General features: G+C 47.3%; 1 protein-coding gene across 1 annotated transcript in view; it reads left to right on the top strand.

The window, feature by feature from the left end:
- Positions 1-2,331: 2,331 nt before the first annotated feature.
- LOC130483437 (emerin-like) overlaps positions 2,332-22,526 on the top strand; it is a 33,003-nt gene continuing 12,808 nt past the window's right edge. The window contains exons 1-4 of the mRNA XM_056856198.1: positions 2,332-2,413; positions 3,295-3,381; positions 3,470-3,550; positions 4,577-4,657. Coding sequence (XP_056712176.1) covers positions 2,332-2,413; positions 3,295-3,381; positions 3,470-3,550; positions 4,577-4,657 — 331 coding nt within the window. The remainder of the gene's footprint in view (positions 2,414-3,294; positions 3,382-3,469; positions 3,551-4,576; positions 4,658-22,526) is intronic.

Below are 22,526 nucleotides of genomic sequence, written 5' to 3'. Positions count from 1 at the left end.
TTTTAATAAAGAAGTGGAGCGTCACAGGGCAGTTTTTTTGGGAAGCATTGGCGTCACAAACTCTGTTTGCTATTTTTCTCTGTGCGCTGAGCTGGGACTGCACACGATAGAATCTGGTGCTTGGATCACTACTATCAAATACTGGTTACGTTCTCATTTTCGATCCCCCCCGAGTAGTTTATTGGCAGCTTTACATACTGACTCAACTGTTTCTAGATGGTCTCGGCTTATCTTAAATAGGATCAGATCACTCAGGATTGATCTTGATTCCTTGTCCAATTCCAGTGAATTATATATTTTTAGGACAATCCAAAAAAGGATAGGGGACAGTGATTCCCAAATAATAAAAGCCGGTGCTGAAGGTATCTGCTCCCCTCGTTTTTTAGGCCTTTCTTATCAAATAAACTCTATGGCCCAGTATTTTGCTAACTTAACTATACCCTCTCACCGTATTTTTGTTGGCCAGATTTAATATATTCCCTTCAGCTGTTGTTAGTGGTAGATACAAGGGAATACCACGTGAAGCAAGATGTTGTAGGTGTCAATGCAAAGAACCTGACACAATACAACATATTCTCTTGTACCGTCCACTTTTCACACAGCTTCGATGCAGCTTAATTAGCTCTCTTCCTCAATTTACTACTGCAATGACTACTGGAAACATAGGCCATTTATTGGATGACAAAAGCTTCGAAGTTACCACTCAAGTAGCCGAGTTCCTGGCCAAGGTCCTAAAGGAGGGAGAAAGAAGGAGGGGAGCCCTCATTTAATTGTTTATTATAAAATTTACTGATGAACTGTGTATTCATTCTTTTTTTAGATCCGTATCTAGCTGCTTTACCTGTTTGTTTTGTTACTGTAAATGCCAATAAAGGTTCTGTTTTCTGTCTTTGAATTAGCTCACAGTTCCTCTTACCTCTATCCTTAGGAATGCAGTTTCTGTTTCCTAGCTCAAAAGATCAAGCACTTGCTTAGTTACGCCTTCGGGCAATAGCTATAGGCTATGCTAATTAACATGGAGTAGACACCTAAGGTGTATTGGTGCTTCTGTGTATCAATCTGCTTGCAAGCAGCTATGCGCCTCCCTGTTCTAATGCATAAATGATGCTCACCTTCCTTTGTACTCGGGTGGGTAACCCTGTGCCTTATCTGTGGTTAACTCACCCCAGCCCTGTGTTTAGCTAAATAAAGAACTGTTGCTTTTAACTTAACCTCCTCCTCGTTGTCTATCATTGGACTCTATAAGACAACCAGGCCATTCACCATAAAGAGTGTGCATGCTAGTATCAACCTGATAAAATTTAATGCCAGGTACCGGAGATACAAACTTTATAGAAGACGCAGGTAAAGCCAATTAATGATACTATTTTTGACTTTATTTTTTTACTTAAAATACAAACATGCCTAAAACAATAACACTTTTGCAGTATTTTCATTTATTTTTATTTATTTAACTGCGGGCTCACCATCCCAGATCAGGAGTAGGGGGGGGTGGCCGCTTGGCTTGGCACGTGGGCCGGATAGGGGCTCCAAGGGACCAGATCCAGCCCCCGGGCCTTATGTTTGAAACACCTGGCTTAGAGGCTGTGTCCCAGTTCAGGCTTGATTTGATCTAGAGCCCACCAATTTGTTTTTTTGGCAATCCACGGTATCCGTAACACTCTCCTCCCAACACCACATTTCTTCCTATCAGCTTTCTTCATTGTCCAGCTTTCACATTGTCCAGCTTCGCAGGTCCCTGAGGAAATATTATGCCCCTCCTATGTACTTTGGCACCCTGGGTACAATTGCCGTGTCGATAAATGGTTCTGGATTGAGTTGTATCTGCCCTACCCAAATCCACTGATGGTCACTTTCCAGCGTGTAGCAAGTAAAAACCGTTCTTGGTGAAGCAGTGCTGAATTTCAGCCTAACTCCTCCCTTTGCGAAAGGTTTTCTCTCTCTCATCGATAGGACAATGGAGAAAAATAGTCAGAGTCCCTTCCATTTCCAAGCCTTCCCATTTTCAAGTCCTCCCTGTCTTGTCTTCAGTGCCCGATTGTTGTTGACCCAACTCAATTCTATATCCCCTTTGTCGCTGGGTTGGCGAGAGGCTGCCTGCATTCTGCCCATTTCACTACGGTGAGATCACCCCCTAGTGTTGTGATTCTTTACAGAGAACCAGGAGCAGCCTACCTTGTTGAGCGCTCGCATTTGAGGCTTCACGGGCATTTGTTCGGCTTGCCGATGTGGTTGGTTGTGTGCCATCTTTCCACTGACTGATGGTGGAGATGGTGGCAGGAAGAAGAAAGGTGGTAACTATTTTTCTTCTTGCGTTTGCCAGGTAGCGTCATGGACAAGTACAGTAGGTTAACAGATAAGGAACTGATGGCCCGCTTGAAGAAATACGCCATCCCACACGGACCTATTGTTGGTATGGACTAAGAGGAGAATGTCGTTTTCTTGGGGGAAGTAAATCTGTTTGGGGTGTGCGGTTCAAGAGAGCCAGCGTGGTGCAGTGGTTAAGAGTGGTGGTTAGGACCAGCGGACACTAATCTGGTGAACCGGCTCGGTTTCCCCACTCCTCCACATGAAGCCAGCTGGGTGACCTTGGGCCAGTCGCACATAGAATCATAGAGTTGGAAGGGACCAGCAGGGTCATCTTGTCCAACCCTCTTCACACTGCAGGAAACTCACAACTACCTCCCCCCCAACACCCCCAGTGACCCTACTCCATGCCCAGAAGATGGCCAAGGTGGCCACCCTCTCATGATCTGCTTAAGGTCATAGAATCAGCATTGCTGACAGATGGCCATCTAGCCTCTGCTTAAAAGCCTCTAGGGAAGGAGAGCTCACCACCTCCCGAGGAAGCCTATTCCACTGAGGACCCGCTCAAATTGTTAGAAAGTTCTTCCTAATGTCCAGATGGAAACTCTTTTGATTTAATTTCAACCCGTTGCTTCTGGTCCGACCTTCTGGGGCAACAGATAACAACTCGGCACCATCCTCTATATGACAGCCGTTCAAGTACTTGAAGATGGTTATTGTATCACCTCTCAGTCTTCTCCTCTTCCGTGTAACCTACCTCACAGGGTTGATGTCATGGGGATAAAAATGGAAGAGAGGAGAACGCTGTTAGCTGCTTTGGGTTCCCATTAGAGATAAAGGCAAGGTAGAAATAAAAGTAAATAAATAAAAGTTGGGATTGCTGAAGGTAGCCCCCATCAGGAAGATGAATGTTTAAGGGGAATGGTGGGGCTATAAGTATTTTGTCACCTTGGTTTGAACCCACCCGCCCCGATTGTGTCCCTTCAGGAACAACCCGGAAGCTCTATGAAAAGAAAATCTACGAATACGAGACGGAGCGGACGAAGCACCCTGGGAGATCAGAGGCCTACATAGGTGAGTCGAACCGGGCCAGTGTGGGGAAAGGGTATCCCTGTCGGCCACTAGGGCCTGACCATTTTCCCTGTTCTTTGTGCCCACGCAGAGCCGATGAGCAGCTACAGCTACACGCGAGAGACCTTTGTGAGTCCCCGGAGCAAGGAAGACTTCAACTATGGGAGAGAAGGTGAGAGATACTTCAGAGGAAACTGCAGATCAGCCAGGGAAGGAGAGTTAAGAGGCATCAGAAGAACGTGGGGGGAGTGGTCTTGGAGCAAGAGGAAGCAACACTGTTTGGATGGAAACGGAGGAAAATCTCGGTTAAATTGTGGAACTCCCTGCCCCAGGATGTGATGATGGCTGCCAACTTGGAAGGCTTTAAGAGGGGAGTGGGCATGTTCATGGAGGAGAGGGGTATTCATAGCTACTAGTCAAAACTGATACTAGTCATGATGCATGCCTATTCTCTCCAGGATCAGAGGAGCAGGCCTATTATACGAGGTGCTTTGGAACAAAGGCAAGATGGTGCTGCTGCAGTCATCTTGTTTGTGGGGCTTCCTAGAGGCCCCTGGTTGGCCACTGTGTGAACGTATTGCTGGACCTAATGGACCTTGGTCTGATCCAGCAGGGCTTTCCTTATGTTCTTATGCATACTAGTCATGATACATACCTATCATCTCCAGTATCAGAGGAGCATGCCTATTATATTGTGTGCCATGGGACGCAGGCAGGATAATGCTGCTGCAGTCGTCTTGTCTGTGATCTTCCTAGAGGCAGGGGTGTCAAACTCATTTGTTGCAAGGGCCTGATATAGCATGAATGTCACTTGGTCGGGCTGGGTGCACAAAAATTTAATGCCAGGGTCCAAAGATACAAACTTTATAGAAGGCGCAGGCAACGCCAATTAACACTACTATTTATGACTGTATTTTTTTAGTTAAAATACAAACATGCGAAAAACAATAACGCTTTTGCAGTATTTTCATTTCCAGATCAGGAGTGGGGGGGGGCGCTTCGGTTGGCTCGTGGGCCGGAAAAGAGTTCTCAAGGGGCCGGATCTGGCCCCCGAGCCTTATGTTCGACACCCTTGCCCTATGGGGTTGCTGTAAGTCTGCTGTGACTTCACAGCACTTTCCACCCCATAGTTAGCTGTGCTTTTTGTGTGGGGGAGAGTACCGAACCAAATTTTCCCTGATTATTTTGCCTTTTCCAGCTCTTGGCTCCACAAAGAAATCCTTAATGGAAAGCTACAACTCTGCGAGAAATGAGGAATATACTGACTATGGAGATGAAGGTAAGAGAGGGGTGGGGCCTTGAGTGAATGAGGGGAGGGTTATGGTATATTAGCATACCCCCACTTAATATTGAGCAGCAGGAGATTTTTATTTTTTGGGGAAGGGTATTTTGTGCATTAAGAGGTCATGCTAAATTTCTTTTCTCACAATCTGTTAACTCAGATCAATAAAATATAGTTAAACTGACTTCGTATGTCGTATACATACTAATTTTCTTTATAGAAGGCGCAGGCAAAACCAATTAATGATAGTATGGTAATCTTCAGAGTTTTCTTTGTCCCTCTTAGCTCCTTTCTGGCGTTCTTCCCATGTGGTGAGCTCTCCTTCTTTGGAGGTTTTTAAGCATCTTTGTCTACAGTAGAAGAACAAGATTCCAGTCCGCAACTCCTTAGAGACCCACAAGATTTCCAGGGTATACACTGTCATCTGACGAAGGAAGCTTTGTCTCCCACAAGCGTAGACCCTGCAAATGTTGTGGGTCGCTAAGGTGGTACTCGAACTCAAATCTCTCTCTTCTACGGAGAGGCACCTATGAATATAGCTCCTAGTACTCAGAGAAAGTATTTTTACCCGTGGGAAGATTGCTGACTTCCACAGTGTTAAGGACTTGGCAGGTGTGACGTGGGTGTTAAGTGCCGTCAAGTCGCTTCCGATTCATGGCGACCCTATGAATCTGTGTCCTCCAAAACGTCATATCTTAATAGCCTTGTTCAGGTCTTACAAACAGGGCCGCGGCTTCCTTTATAGAGTCCATCCATCTCCTGTTGGGTCTTCCTCTTTTCCTGCTGCCCTCAACTTTTCCCAGCGTGACTGTCTTTTCCAGTGACTCTTTGCCTTCTCATAATGTGGCCAAAGTACGACAGCCTCAGTTGAGTCATTTTAGCTTCTAGGGTCAGTTCAGGCTTGATTTGATCTAGAGCCCACCGATTTTTTAATTTGGCAATCCACGGTATCCGTAACACTCTCCTCCCAACACCACATTTCTTCCTATCAGCTTTCTTCATTGTCCAGCTTTCACATTGTACAGCTTCACAGGTCCCTGAGGAAATAATATGCACCTCCTATGTACTTTGGCACCCTGGGTACAATTGCCATGTCGATAAATGGTTCTGGATTGAGTTGTATCTGCCCTGCCCAAATCCACTGATGGTCACTTTCCAGTGTGTAGCAAGTAAAAACCGTTCTTGGTGAAGCAGTGCTGAATTTCAGCCTAACTCCTCCCTTTGCGAAAGGTTTTCTCTCTCTCATCGATAGGACAATAGAGAAAAATAGCCAGAGTTCCTTCCATTTCCAAGCCTTCCCATTTTCAAGTCCTCCCTGTCTTGTCTTCAGTGCCCGATTGTTGTTGACCCAACTCAATTCTATATCCCCTTTGTCGCTGGGTTGGCGAGAGCCTGCCTGCATTCTGCCCATTTCACTACGGTGAGATCACCCCCTAGTGTTGTGATTCTTTACAGAGAACCAGGAGCAGCCTACCTTGTTGAGCGCTCGCATTTGAGGCTTCACGGGCATTTGTTCTGCTTGCCGATGTGGTTGGTTGTGTGCCATCTTTCCACTGACTGATGTTGGAGATGGTGGCAGGAAGAAGAGGCAGTAACTATTTTTCTTCTTGCGTTTGCCAGGTAGAGTCATGGACAAGTACAGTAGGTTAACAGATAAGGAACTGATGGCCCGCTTGAAGAAATACGCCATCCCACACGGACCTATTGTTGGTATGGACTAAGAGGAGAATGTCGTTTTCTTGGGGGAAGTAAATATGTTTGGGGTGTGCGGTTCAAGAGAGCCAGCGTGGTGCAGTGGTTAAGGGTGGTGGTTAGGACCAGCGGACACTAATCTGGTGAACCGGCTTGGTTTTCCCACTCCTCCACATGAAGCCAGCTGGGTGACCTTGGGCTAGTCACAGCTCTCTTAGAGCTCCCTCGGCCCCACCTACCTCACAGGGTGTCTGTTGTAGGGAGGGGAAGGGAAGGTGATTGTAAGCCGGTTTGATTCTTCTTTGAGTGGTCAAGAATGTCAGCATATAAAAACCAACTCTTCTTCTTCTTCTTCAAGCTGGAAACAAAACCAAAGTAACAACACCAGGGATAGAGTAATAATCTTTCTTTCCCTGGTAGATACTGGCAACATCCCTGTAATCAATATCGTTACTATGCCCATTGCTCTGGACAGGAAACACCAACTTCCTCTGACTTCTAGAATACCCCATGGGTCCCCAGCCTTTTCGAGCCTGTGGGTACCTTTGCAATTCTGGCACACCAGGATGGGTGGAGCCATAATACGGCATGTCCCAGAAAGCAAAACACGGTTAGTGAGCATAGCTGGTTAGGGTATCAGACCAGGATCTGGGAGTCCCAAGTTCGGATACCCACAGTGTCATGGAAGCTTGCTGGGGGACCTTGGGCCAGTCACACATAGAATCATAGAATCAAGGGACCAGCAGGGTCATCTTGTCCAACCCTCTGCACACTGCAGGAAACTCACAATTACCTCCCCCCCTACACCCCCAGTGACCTCTACTCCATGCCCAGAAGATGGCCAAGGTGGCCACCCTCTCATGATCTGCTTAAGGTCATAGAATCAGCATTGCTGACAGATGGCCATCTAGCCTCTGCTTCAAAACCTCCAGGGAAGGAGAGCCTACCACCTCCCGAAGAAGCCTGTTCCACTGGGAACCACTCAAATTGTTAGAGAGTTCTTCCTAATGTCTAGACGGAAACTCTTTTGATTTAATTTCAACCCGTTGATTCTGGTCCGACCATCTGGGGCAACAGATAACAATTCGGCACCATCCTCTATATGACAGCCGTTCAAGTACTTGAAGATGGTTATTGTATCACCTCTCAGTCTTCTCCTCTTCAGTCTAACCTACCTCACAGGGTTGATGTCATGGGGGTAAAAATGGAAGAGAGGAGAACGCTGTTAGCTGCTTTGGGTTCCCATTAGAGATAAAGGCAAGGTAGAAATAAAAGTAAATAAATAAAAGTTGGGATTGCTGAAGGTAGCCCCCATCAGGAAGATGAATGTTTAAGGGGAACGGTGGGGCTATAAGTATTATGTCACCTTGGTTTGAACCCAACCGCCCCAATTGTGTCCCTTCAGGAACAACCCGGAAGCTCTATGAAAAGAAAATCTATGAATACGAGACGGAGCGGACGAAGCACCCTGGGAGATCAGAGGCTTACATAGGTGAGTCGAACTGGGCCAGTGTGGGGAAAGGGTATCCCTGACAGGCACTGGGGCTGTCAAAAAAAAAAAAAAACCAGTTCGGGTTCGGGTTGCTTTGATTCGGTTTGGGAATGCTAATTCCTGAATCACCGCAATTCGGATTCAGGCCGATTCGGCTGAAATTCGACATTCCCGAATTTCATTGTTTTGCATTGGTTTTAATAGAGAAGGGGGTTGCCCCCTTCCTGAGCCCATAACTCCGGACCCCCTGACCCAAACCGCACCAAACTTGGGGGTTCTTGCAAGGAGTGTCCCCTCAAGCTACCCTGAAAGTTTGGGACCTCTACCTCAAAAAATGCCCCCCTGAGCCGTGGGAAAAAACCTCCCATTGGTTTTCTATGGGAGGCAAGACTTCCTGTACTCTTCAGACCTAGCATGTGAAAGTAGGTCAGTCTAATTAACCTCACTCCTTTCTTCCCAAGATTGGATTGCATTGAGGGTTTTTTTGCATTTGGGAGTTTTTTTGAACAGCTCCTGGGGGGGCATTTTTGTGGTTAGAGGTCCCAAACTTTCAGGGTGGCTTGCGGGGACCCTCCTTGCAAGAACCCCCACGTTTGGGGAGGATTGGGTAAGGGGGTCTGGAGGATTGGGTAAGGAGGGTCCCTTCAAGCTACTCTGAAAGTTTGGGACCTCTACCTCCAAGCATGTCCCCCCCCCCCCAAGAGCAGCGGAAAGCTCATCTTTTTCAAATACATTTAGCTTGGAATGCTTGATAAATCTATCTCCTCTTCTTGGTTGTGTCGATTTTAATGAGTTTTGTATAGGTTTTCAAAGTATTTTACAAATTGATCTGTTATATCTCTTTCCTTATAGCTGACTTTATGCATTATTTTGACTCCTGTTATTGTCTTCTTATCCATTTGTCTCCTAAGAGAATATGCTAAGTATTTTCCAGGTTTATTCGAGTGTTCAAAAAACTTTTCATTTGCAAATAAAATTTTCTTTTGCATCTCTTCTGTATCAATCAAATCAATTTCTGCTTTTTTCCTCTTGATCTCTTTCAGGAAACTCCTTTTTCCTAATTTAACATGCTGCTCCTCTAACTTCTGAAGTTCTTCTGTAAGTTGTCTCCGCTGTCTTTTTTGTTTTTTAAGTTTAGAGTTAATGGCAATCAATCTTCCTCGCATAAAAGCTTTACTTGTATGCCATACAAAAAGTTTGCATTGGCTTTAATGGAGAAGGGGGTTGCCCCCTTCCAGGCGCCATAACTCTGCCCCCCTGACCCAATCCTTACCAAACTTGGGGGTTCTTGCAAGGAGGATCCCTCCAAGCTACCCTGAAAGCTTGGGATCTCTACCTCCAAAAATGTCCCCCCAGGAGCCGTGGGGGGAAAAAGCAATGCGTCCATCTTTCCTACCCCATTTCCTTCTACCCTACCTAACAACTAGTGCAAAGTTAAACACCACCAGACACCATCAAAAACAAGGCAGCTACCTAGAAGCAGAACTACCAACAAGCACAAGCACACTGATAACTCTAGACTGTTCACAAAAACCCTAAACACAACCAACCACGACAAATTCAAAAGTGCCCTCTCCTGCAAAACCGAACCCTAACCTAAGACAAGCCAACCACAGCAGAAGCCCCCCCCCCCAAAAAAAAAGAACTGAAGCCTGATTTCACACCAGGGAGCCGCAACCATGAGGCAGATGAGCTGGACCCCCCCGCAGACAGGAACCACACAGGTGAGGCAAGCCAAGTCTTCAATAGGAAGCAAGCAAAGTTCTCCAAAGTTCCTCAATCTGTTAACTGAGTCTCAAGGTCTCCCCCAAAGCCAGCAAAGTAGTTCGCAGGAAGCTGGCCACCTACCCCCTCCCACAAACAGCCAGAGAAACCCAATAGTAACCAGGCATGCCACAAAGGTATACCCGCATGGAAGGAAGGCCTTAGACAGTGAGAGGGAGGGGGTTGGTCGCACCCAGATCCTCCTCTCTGCACTCGCACACGATCACACAACCCACCAGGTGGAAATTGTGGCACTGGAACCAACTCTGCACGTCCTTCAGCCAGCTCCAGAAATACGTCTAGCCTCGCACGAAGCCTGTTGGTCGTGGGGGTGAACAGAGCTAGCGTCGCCGTATCAGAGGAGAGCATGTCTGTGCAGTGCTTGAAGGGCTCAAGCACCAGCACAGTCTGAAAGATAGCCAGCCATTCGTCACAGCTGAGCTGCCTCTCAGGCCCCAAGGCATTGGTCTCAAGGAACAATGCCCCGAGGGCCCTCTTCTGCTCCACCAAACGCCTGAGCATGGCATGGGTGGAGTTCCAGTGTGTGTCAATGTCACCCTTAAGGTGGTGCTCCAGAACGCCTTCTCGGGCCTGAATCTCACGCAGTGCGTAGTTTTCATGCGTACTGCGTGAGAAGTGACTCATAATCTGCCGGCATTTCATGATGAGATGCCAGAAATCATGAGTCGCGCCATCCAGCCTGGATTCCTGCTGGGAGCCCAGGCCCAGAGAATCCTTGACCATGAGGTGGAGAAGGTGGGCTGCATAGTAAATACGTGCCTCCAGGCCCAATGCTGCTGCTGCCGCATGGATGTTTGCGCCGCCGTCTGTCACCATGAAGCCCATGGCAACATCCCTGCCTACCCAGGATGCTAACTGCACCCTCAGGGCAGCGGCAATGTTGGCTGCCGTGCGGCAGTCTCCGCGAACACCTGCGTGTGGAGCATAGCCTGGCGATAGCCGGCCTGGCGGCACTCTCCCTGCCTAGTGCTGCTCCCCCCCTCGAGGTCGTCAGTTTGCCACCAGTGCGTGGTGAGGGAGAGTAACCCATGCTGCGCGTGCTGGCTTGTCCACAGGTCAGATGTGAAGTACACAGTTCTCCCGGCAGCGCTGGACAGCTGTACCTTCATATGCGCTCTGGCGGCCCTATACAACGAGGGCACAACGGATTGTGCCATCGTTGAGCGAGCTGGGAACTTGTGCCAGGGCACCAGGCAGTGGATCAGCCTTCTGAAGGCAACTTTCTCCACTAGACGATAGGGTAAATCATCCACGGCGATCACCTCGCCGAGGAGACGAGTCACTTTTCTCATCGCTGCCCTAACCCCATCTCTTGGCGCCCTACTGACGCCACCTCCACCAAGCATCTCAGTCAGAGTTGTTTGGCGTCCCTTCCCTATTGGAGTCGCTGCACCGTGTGCAGCAGGGAGAGCACAAGGCGAGGGCGGTGGTCGCCTCTCCCCTGGGCTGGCCCCTTGGCCAACGGAGAACCAGCCTCTCTCTCCCCCTGAAGAAGCACCGCGCTGTGGAACCGCGCTGTGGAACCGCGCTGTGGTTCCGGATTACAGAGGTCGAGAGATGACTGAGGTCTCTCCCTCGACTTACCCGCGCCCTGCACAGCTGGCACACAGTGAACCGTGGATCATCCTCTGGCACCTGGAAGTACTTCCAGGTCGAGGATGTGAATTGGCCCCCACGTGGCTCGGCCACTGCAGGTGCCATGGGAGCAACCTGCCTAGAGGTGCTCGGGGCAGACACGTCGTGTCTACGGAACGCAGGGGGAGGTGGCGACGGTGGAAGGGGTTGAGATGGCCGCACCCCTGGGTGAACCTCCATCTCTTCCTCTTGGGCCTCCTCCACCCTCTCCTCCTGTGTCCCCATGGAAGGACTGCTGGGATGTGAAGGAGCAGGCAAAGTTGACGGGGTGTCCAGCGACCTTGCAAGTTCCTCCACCACTTTCCTGGAAGAGGGGGTGAGCTCCGACAGACTTGCATCAAAGAAGCTCAACCCCAGTTCCTCCTCAGACTGCTCCTCCTCCTCCTTCACCTTCTGGAAAATCTCAACAACAGCAGGAGGAGGAGGAGAAGGAGGGACAGCCTGAGCAGCAGCAGACCTCCGCCCAGTGCCAGCACCTGCCATCACCTGTGCAGAGGTGGCAGCTCCAGAGGCCCCCTCGGCGAAGAGAATCCGCCGCTGGATCTTGGAGGGCACCTGTGCAGCTGCTCCCTGCCCAGATCGGGGGCGAGCCGCAGCCCTCCCCCTCCCCTCCACACCTCTAGTCTTTTCCTTCGCTTTCCCCCGGGGCCCCTCTTACCTGCACCCCTGCCACTCATTGTTCCCCTGGGCCAAACTCTGGCTACCTGTAATGCGGGGAGGTTTAATGGCCTAGCTAGCTTTCCTGGACTAGGATCAGTCCCTGACCTGACAACTTTTTATGTACCCTCCCCCAAAGACAACTACGGGATTTTCTCCCAAACACAAAAGGCCCTAACCTAACCTTTAGTAACTTCTGGTTTGTATGGTTAAAAAAAAAAAAAAACTAGCTGGTGAACCTGGTCTAGAGACCTGTCTAAGATGAACCTGTCACACTGCCCTGGAGATGGATTTCTAAACCTTTTTAAAAGGGGAAGTGATGCCTAGGAGATTTAGCCTATCAAAATCTGAGCTCCAACAATGGATCCCTCAGGAACCAGGAGGAGGAGTTTTCTTTTCCCTGCAAGGTCACTCTTCCTTCCCTCACCGTTGAATTCTAAATCTGCTGGCACCCAGGAGGTTGCCCCAACAACTGTTTGACCTTTTAAGCTATTTAAAAATCAGGATCCCTTGCCATTTTAAAGAACTAGCTGAGCCTAGTTGGTTAGAAGCTCAGGCCCTAGCTAGGATTCAAATGTGAGGGGCCAATGTAGGCCAAACACTACCTAACAGATCTTATTAATGCAGGACTGTCAGCAAAGTCACCTCCACTCCAGTCTTCACCCAACAACGCAAAACCTTGATGCAGTTAATCACAGCACACTTGGCAACAACTTCACTCCAGGCCTAAGTTGGCAAGCCCCCAAAAGAGCAGGAATTTAGCTCCCACAGACACAAGCCCCAGCCCACGCAGAACAGGCAACACCCCCCCCTCCTAAAACAGAATAGGGAAACCCCAAAGAAAACAAGCAGCACAGCCCAGGCAAAGACTCACACTGATTCACACAACTCCAGGCCTAAGTTGGCAAGCCCCCAAAAGAGCAAGAATTTCACTCCCAGAGACACAAGCCCCAGCCTAGCAAAACAGGTAAAAAAACACCTTGGCTTCCCCACCCCCACACAGAGAATCTGCTTTCTCCCCTCCCCCTACACACACACACAGGAAAAACGTTTTAGAGAAAAGCCCCAAATAGGGTCAAACTGTGGATGTCTTCTCTTCCAGCAGGAAGGAGCAAGCAGAGTCAGGGTAATCCAATTCGATTCCAGCAGGAGCAGCAGGCAAGCTCAGGATCGCACGGACCAGCAGCAGCAAGCACCACCAAAATAGATGAAGAACTTGTGGAAGCCAGTGAGTATTTATTCTTCTTCTGGCCAATTCAAGATTAGAGAATTCCTTCTCTGATAGTCCAGAAGAAGACCCAGCTGTGGCCACCTAATGGCCACTGCTGGTTGGTTGTGTCTCTCCTCCAGGGCAAGAGGGAAAGTTAGTTTGCCTCGAGGAGAGCTCTTGAAAGGGGAGGGGAAACTGCCGAACCAGGAAATGCTGATTCGGCTTCTCCCCGAATCAAACTGATTCGTGTTCAGCGGTTTCCTGCCTTTTTGTGGTCCAGGTGTTCCCGAAGCAAAAAACAGCCGAATCCGTCAAAATTCGGCTGTTTTTTGCTTCAGGAACACCCGAATCAACAGCCCTATTATCGACACGGTACAGCTGCCGTGTCGATAAATGGTTCTGGATGTATCTGCCCTGCCCAAATCCACTGATGGTCACTTGCCAGTGTGTAGTAAATAAATACAGTTCTTGGTGAAGTAGTGTTGAATTTCGGCCTAACCTCCCTTTGGAAAAGGTTTTCTCTCATCGATAGGACAATAGAGAAAAATAGTCAGAGTCCCTCCCATTTCCAAGCCTTCCCATTTTCAAGTCCTCCCTGTCTTGTTGTTGACCCAACTCAATTCTATATCCCCTTTGTCGCTGGGTTGATGAGAGCCTGCCTGCTTTCTGCCCATTTAGAACCAGGAGCACCCTACCTTGTTGAGCGCTCGCATTTGAGGCTTTAAAGGAGAATGTCATTTTCTTGGGGGAAGTAAACATGTTTGGGGTGTGCGGTTCAAGAGAGCCAGCATGGTGCAGTGGTTAAGGGTGGAGTTTAGGACCAGCGGACGCTAATCTGGTGAACTGGCTTGGTTTCCCCACTCCTCCACATGAAGCCAGCTGGGTGACCTTGGGCTACTCACAGCTCTCTTAGAACTCTCTGAGCCCCACCTACCTCACAGGGGTGTCTGTTGTGGGGAGGGGAAGGGAAGGTGATTGTAAGCCGGTTTGATTCTTCTTTGAGTGGTAGAGAAAGTTGGCATATAAAAAACAACTCTTCTTCTCCTCCTCGGTGGTTTGGAGCGGTGGACTCTAATCTGGAGAATCAGGTTCGATCACCCACTCCTCCACATGTACGGCGGATGCTCATCTGGTGAACCGGGTTGGTTTCCCCACTCCTCCACATGAAGCAGTTGGGTGACCTTGGGCTAGTCACAGCTCTCTTAGAGCTCCCTCAGCCCCACCTACCTCACAGGGTGTCTGTTGTGGGGAGGGGAAGGGAAGGTGATTGTAAGCGGGTTTGATTCTTCTTTGAGTGGTCGAGAATGTCAGCATATAAAAACCAACTCTTCTTCTAAAGAACACAAGAACATAAGAAAGGCCCTGCTGGATCAGACCCAGGCCCATCAAGTCCAGCAGTCTGCTCACACAGGGGCCAACCAGGTGCCTCTAGGAAGCCACAAACAAGACGACTGCAGCAGCAGCATCCTGCCTGTGTTCCACTGCACCCAAAATAATAGGCATGCTCCTCTGATACTAGAGAGAACAGGTATGCCGCATGACCAGCATCCATTCCAGCTAATAGCTATGAATACCCCTTTCCTCCATAAACATGTCCACTCCCCTCTTAAAGCCCTCCAAGCTGGCAGCCATCACCACATCCTGGGGCAGGGAGTTCCACAATTTAACAATGCGTTGTGTGAAAAAATACTTCCTTTTATCTGTTTTGAATCTCACCCTCCAGCTTTAGCAGATGGCCCCGTGTTCTAGTATTATGGGAGAGGGAGCTCTCAAGGGGCCGGATCTGGCCCCCGGGCCTTATGTTCGACACCCTTGCCCTATGGGGTCGCTGTAAGTCTGCTGTGACTTCACAGCCCTTTCCACCCCATAGTTAGCTGTGCTTTTTGTGTGGGGGAGAGTACCGAACCAAATTTTCCCTGATTATTTTGTCTTTTCCAGCTCTTGGCTTCTCAAAGACATCCTTAATGGAAAGCTACAACTCTGCGAGAAATGAGGAATATACTGACTATGGAGATGAAGGTAAGAGAGGGGTGGGGCCTTGGGTGAATGAGGGAAGGGTTATGGTATATTAGCATACCCCCATTTAATATTGAGCAGCAGGAGATTTTTATTTTGGGGGAAAGGGTATTTTGTTCATTATGAGGTCTTGCTAAATTTCTTTTCTCGCAATCTGTTAACGGAGATTAATAAAATATAGTTAAACTGACTTCGTATGTCGTATACATACTAATTTTCTTTTCCTTTTTTTAAATAATTTTTTTCATTTTCAAAACAACATAAAACAACACATACAACATACAATATACACTCCTTCCTAATCAAACTCCATATCTACAGCAAGATCTTCATCAAATATCTTACGGAGTGGAACTAAATCAATTTATACTGTCTAGTACTGATCTTTGCCCTGACCTAGAAGGCCCAGGCTAGCCTGATCTCGTCAGATCTCGGAAGCTAAGCAGGGTCAGCCCTGGTTAGTATTTGGATGGGAGACCACCAAGGAAGTCCAGGGTTGCTGTGCAGAGGAAGGCGCTGGCAAACCACCTCTGTTAGTCTCTTGCCATGAAAACCCTAAAAAGGGTCGCCATAAGTCGGCTGCGACTTGAAGGCACTTTACACACTTTACACACACACAGTACTAATCTTTAAATCTTAAAGCAACTAAATCTTAACAACACAAAACAAATATATAAGTTTATACGCAAACCTATGTACAAACTAACTGCATTACGAAACTCGATTGATATTATATTATACTAGTACCAATTACTGAGCCTCTCAACCAATATATCTAGTGGCAGGAAGAAGAGAGGCGGTAACTATTTTTATTCTTGCGTTTTCCAGGTAGCGTCATGGACAAGTACAGTGGGTTAACGGATCAGGAACTGATGGCCTGCTTGAAAAAATGCGCCAACCCATACGGAGATTTTGTTGGTACGGACTAAGAGGAGAATATCATTTTCTTGGGGGAAGTAAATATGTTTGGGGTGTGTGGTTCAAGAGAGCCAGCTTGGTGCAGTGGTTAAAAGTGGTGAACTGGGTTGGTTTCCCCACTCCTCCACATGAAGCCAGCTGGGTGACCTTGGGCTAGTCACAGCTAGTCACAGCTCTCTTAGAGCTCCCTCAGCCCCACCTACCTCACAGGGTGTCTGTTGTAGGGAGGGGAGGGAAGGTGATTTTAAGCGGGTTTGATTCTTCTTTGAGTGGTCGAGAATGTCAGCATATAAAAAACAACTCCTCTTCTTCAAGCTGGAAATAGAACCAAAGTAACAACCCCAGGGGTAGAGTAATAATCTTTCTTTCCCTGGTAGATACTGGCAACATCCCTGTAATTAATATTGTTACTATGCCCATTGCTCTGACAAAGAAATGGAGGACAGGAAACACCAACTTCCTCTGACTTCTAGAATACCCCATGGGTCACCAGCCTTTTCGAGCCTGTGGGTACCTTTGCTATTCTGGCACACCAGGGTGGGTGGAGCCATAATACTGCATGTCCCAGAAAGCAAAACACGGTTAGTGAGCATAGCTGGTTAGGGTATCAGACCAGGATCTGGGAGTCCCAAGTTCGGATCCCCACTGTGCCATGCATGCTTACTGGCTGACCTTGGGCCTGTCACACATAGAATCATAGAATCAAGGGACCAGCAGGGTCATCTTGTCCAACCCTCTTCACACTGCAGGAAACTCACAACTACCTCCCCCCCAACACCCCCAGTGACCCCTACTCCATGCCCAGAAGATGGCCAAGGTGGCCACCCTCTCATGATCTGCTTAAGGTCATAGAATCAGCATTGCTGACAGATGGCCATCTAGCCTCTGCTTAAAAACTTCCAGGGAAGGAGAGCCCACCATCTCCCAAAGAAGCCTGTTCCACTGGGAACCGCTCAAATTGTTAAAGAGTTCTTCCTAATGTCTAGATGGAAACTCTTTTGATTTAATTTCAACCCGTTGGTTCTGGTCCGACCTTCTGGGGCAACAGATAACAACTCAGCACCATCCTCTATATGACAGCCCTTCAAGTACTTGAAGATGGTTATAATATCCCCTCTCAGTCTTCTCCTCTGCAGGCTAACCTACCTCACAGGGTTGTTGTCACAGGGTTGTTAGCTGCTTTGGGTTCCCATTAGAGATAAAGGCAAGGTAGAAATAAAAGTAAATAAATACAAGTTGGGATTGCTAAAGGTAGCCCCCATCAGGAAGATGAATGTTTAAGGGGAACGGTGGGGCTATAAGTATTTTGTCACCTTGGTTTGAACCCACCCGCCCCGATTGTGTCCCTTCAGCAACAACCTGGAAGCTTTATGAAAAGAAAATCTATGAATACGCGACGGAGCGGACGAAGCACCCTGGGAGATCAGAGGCCTACATAGGTGAGTCAAACCGGGCCAGTGTGGGGAAAGGGTATCCCTGACAGCCTCAGTTGAGTCATTTTAGTTTCTAGGGTCAGTTCAGGCTTGATTTGATCTACAGCCCACTGATTTATTTTTTTGGCAATCCATGGTATCCGTAACACTCTCCTCCCAACACCACATTTCTTCCTATCAGCTTTCTTCATTGTACAGCTTCGCAGGTTTCTGAGGAAATATTATGCCCCTCCTATGTACTTTGACACCCTGGGTGCAATTGCCGTGTCGATAAATGGTTCTGGACTGAGTTGTATCTGCCCTACCCAAATCTACTGATGGTCACTTTCCAGTGTGTAGCAAGTAAAAACCGTTCTTGGTGGAGCAGTGCTGAATTTCAGCCTAACTTATCCCTTTGCGAAAGGTTTTCTTTCTCTCATCGATAGGACAATAGAGAAAAATAGTCAGAGTCCCTTCCATTTCCAAGCCTTCCCATTTTCAAGTCCTCCCTGTCTTGTCTTCAGTGCTGGATTGTTGTTGACCCAACTCAATTCTATATCCCCATTTTCGCTGGGTTGGCAAGAGCCTGCCTGCATTCTACCCATTTCACTACGGTGAGATCACCCCCTAGTGTTGTGATTCTTTACAGAGAACCAGGAGCAGCCTACCTTGTTAAGAGCTCGCATTTGAGGCTTCACGGGCATTTGTTTGGCTTGCCGATGTGGTTGGTTGGGTGCCATGTTTCAACTGACTGATGTTGGAGATAGTGGGTGGAAGAAGAGAGGCGGTAACTATTTTTCTTCTTGCGTTTGCCAGGTAACGTCATGGACGAGTACAGTGGGTTAACGGATAAAGAACTGATCGCCCGCTTGAAGAAATGCGCCATCCCACACGGACCTGTTGTTGGTATGGACTAAGAGGAGAATGTCGTTTTCTTGGGGAAAGTAAATATGTTTGGGGTGTGCGGTTCAAGAGAGCCAGCGTGGTGCAGTGGTTAAGGATGGTGGTTAGAACCAGCGGACTCTAATCTGGTGAACCAGGTTGGTTTCTCTACTCTTCCGCATTAAGACACAAGCCCCAGCCCAGCCCACGCAGAACAGGCAACACCCCCCCTCCTAAAACAGAACAGGGAAACCCCAAAGAAAACAAGCAGCACAGCCCAGGCAAAGACTCATACTGACCCACACAACTCCAGGCCTAAGTTGGCAAGCCCCCAAAAGAGCAGGAATTTCTCTCCCAGAGACACAAGCCCAAGCCCAGCAGAACAGGTAACCCCCCCTTTGGTTTCACACACACACACACAGACACACACACACACACACACAGAGAGAGAGAGAGAGAGAGAGAGAGAGAGAGAGAGAATCTGCTTTCCCACCCCCCTACACACACACAGGAAAAACATTTTAGAGAAAAGCCCCAAATAGGGTCAAACTGTGGATGTCTTCTCTTCCAGCAGGAAGGAGCAAGCAGAGTCAAGGTAATCCAATTCGATTCCAGCAGGAGCAGCAGGCAAGCTCAGGATCGCACGGACCAGCAGCAGCAAACACCACCAAAATAGATGAAGAACTGGTGGAAGCCAGTGAGTATTTATTCTTCTTCTGGCCAATTCATGATTAGAGAATTCCTTCTCTGATAATCCAGAAGAAGACCCAGCTGTGGCCACCTATTGGCCACTGCTGGTTGGTTGTGTCTCTCCTCCAGGGCAAGAGGGAAAGTTAGCTTGCCTCGAGGCGAGCTCTTGAAAGGGGAGGAGAAACTGCCGAACCAGGAAACACTGATTCGGCTTTTCCCTGAATCAAGCTGATTTGTGTTCGGCGGTTTCCTGCCTTTTTGTGGTCCGGGTGTTCCCGAAGCAAAAAACAGCCGAATCCGTCAAAATTCGGCTGTTTTTTGCTTCGGGAACACCTGAACCAACAGCCCTATTACTGACACGGTACAGTTGCCATGTCGATAAATGGTTCTAGATTGAGTTGTATCTGCCTGCCCAAATCCATTGATGGTCACTTGCCAGTGTGTAGCAAGTAAAAACAGTTCTTGGTGAAGTCGTGTTGAATTTCGGCCTAACTTATCCCTTTGCGAAAGGTTTTGTCTCTCTCATCGATAGGACAATAGAGAAAAATAGTCAGAGTCCCTTCCATTTCCAAGCCTTCCCATTTTCAAGTCCTTCCTGTCTTGTCTTCAGTGCTGGATTGTTGTTGTTTTTATATATATATAATATTTTTATTGTTTTTTCATACATTCGATACAATCAATTAACATTACCTTTCAATCTTTTCTAATTCTCAATTAAGACTAACATATATATAACAATTATCTTCCCCTTCTTTGACTTCCCCTCTTCCTTCTTCTATCTCTAACTTATCTTCGTAATCCTCTTAGCAATTATTTTCTAATTCTTTATTAAAAAAATTTTTTGTAAAACCTTCTACAGTTATTAAAAAAGAAAGAAAAATAGAAACAAGAAAATTAACCTAGTCTAAGTTGTAACCTTTAACATTTTGCACATTAAATTCATTTTTGCAATAAACAATCCACGCCTCCCACTCCTTAACAAATTCATCATTATCTTTTTGATTTATTAACTCAGTCAATTTTGCCATTTCTGCTAGTTCAAAGATTTTATGAATCCAATCAGTTCTGTCCGGTATTTCAGACATTTTCCTATTAGCTGCGTATACCATTCTCGCAGATGTGGTGGCATAGAGTAAAAACGTCCGTTGTGTTATAATGTGGTCCGGTATAATGCTTAACAACATCATCTCTGAAGTTTTAGGGATGTTTTGTTGTAGAATTAACCTTAGCTCATTGTATATCATATCCCAAAAGTTTTTAGCTTTATCACAAAGCCACCAAACATGATGAAATGAGCCAACTTTATCCTGACATTTCCAGCAGTTTGGTGACATTGTACTGTACATTGCAGACAATTTTTTCGGTGTCAAGTACCATCTGTAAATCATTTTGTAGATATTTTCCCTTATCGATTGGAAAAGAATCTTTTTCATGTCTCTTGACCAAAGTCTCTCCCAACGTTTCAAGGAAATAGAGTGACCAATTATTTGTGCCCAGGTAATCATTATTGGCTTGATTCTTTCTTGTTCTGTATACAGCAACAATAAAAACTTATACATCCTAGAAATTAGATGATCAGTATTATCCAAAAAGTGTCTGTTGTAGAATTGATTTTTCTTTAAGAAATCCCTTTTTCATATCTTGGATGTATACAGATTGTACTTGATAATATTGAAGCCATGTTAGGTGGTCTTTAACCTCATCAAAATCCTTCAGGGCACATTTATTCTCTTCCCATTTTAAAAGATCTTGGTATATTATAAATTGTGATGGTCTTAACTGTCGCAAAGTTAACATTTCTTGAGAAGATATCCATAGTGGTGTCTTTGTCTCCAGCAGATGTTTATATCTCAACCAGGTTTTTATCAATGATGATCTGATAATATGGTGTTGGAAAGCCGCATGTATTTTAGTTTTGTCATACCACAAATACCCATGCCACCCAAATCTATTGTCAAAGGCTTCCAAGTCCAGTAAACGTGCATTTTTCAGCGTTATCCAATCTTTTAACCATACCATAGCTGAGTGCTGGATTGTTGTTGACCCAACTCAATTCTATATCCTCTTTGTCGCTGGATTGGCAAGAGCCTGCCTGCATTCTACCCATTTCACTACGGTGAGATCACCCCCTAGTGTTGTGATTCTTTACAGAGACCCAGGAGCAGCCTACCTTGTTTAGCGCTCGCATTTGAGGCTTCACGGGCATTTTTTTGGCTTGCCGATGTGGTTGGTTGTGTTCCATGTTTCCACTGACTGATGTTGGAGATGGTGGCAGGAAGAAGAGAGGCGGTAACTATTTTTCTCCTTGTGTTTGCCAGGTAGCGTCATAGATGAGTACAGTGGGTTAACGGATGAGGAACTGATCGCCCGCTTGAAGAAATACGCCATCCCACATGGACCTGTTGTTGGTATGGACTAAGAGGAGAATGTCATTTTCTTGGGGGAAGTAAATATGTTTGGAATGTGCGATTCAAGAGAGCCAGCGTGGTGCAGTGGTTAAGGGTGGTGGTTAGAACAAGTGGACGCTAATCTGGTGAACCGGCTTGGTTTCCCCACTCTTCCACATGAAGACACAAGCCCCAGCCCACGCAGAACAGGCAACACCCCCCCTCCTAAAACAGAACAGGGAAACCCCAAAGAAAACAAGCAGCACAGCCCAGGCAAAGACTCACACTGACCCACACAACACAACTCCAGGCCTAAGTTGGCAAGCCCCCAAATGAGCAGGAATTTCACTCCCAGAGACACAAGCCCCAGCCCAGCAGAACAGGTAACCCCCCTTTGGCTTCCCCCACACACAGAGAGAATCTGCTTTCCACACACACACACACACACACACACACACACACACACACACAGGAAAAACGTTTTAGATAAAAGCCCCAAATAGGGTCAAACTGTGGATGTCTTCTCTTCCAGCAGGAAGGAGCAAGCAGAGTCAGGGGAATCCAATTCAATTCCAGCAGGAGCAGCAGGTAAGCTCAGGATCGCACGGACCAGCAGCAGCAAGCACCACCAAAATAGAGGAACAACTCGTGGAAGCCAGTGAGTATTTATTCTTCTTCTGGCCAATTCAAGGTTAGAGAATTCCTTCTCTGATAGTCCAGAAGAAGACCCAGCTGTGGCCACCTATTGGCCACTGCTGGTTGGTTGTGTCTCTCTTCTAGGGCAAGAGGGAAAGTTAGCTTGCACTGCAAACTAACTTGCCTCGAGAAGAGCTTTTGAAAGGGGAGGGGAACCTGCCAAACCAGGAAACGCTGATTCGGCTTTTCCCTGAATCAAGCTGATTCGGGTTCGGCGGTTTCCTGCCTTTTTGTGGTCCGGGTGTTCCCAAAGCAAAAAACAGCCAAATCCGTCAAAATTCGGCTGTTTTTTGCTTCAGGAACACTTGAATCAACCCCCCTATTATCGACACGGTACAGTTGCCGTGTCGATAAATGGTTCTAGATTGAGTTGTATCTTCCCTGCCCAAATCCA

This window comes from Euleptes europaea, chromosome 1, assembly GCF_029931775.1.
Source record: "Euleptes europaea isolate rEulEur1 chromosome 1, rEulEur1.hap1, whole genome shotgun sequence".
Classification (NCBI taxonomy): Eukaryota; Metazoa; Chordata; class Lepidosauria; order Squamata; family Sphaerodactylidae; genus Euleptes; species Euleptes europaea.
The sequence above is the reverse complement of the archived record's forward strand: the minus strand, read 5'-3'. Positions and strand labels throughout refer to the sequence as shown.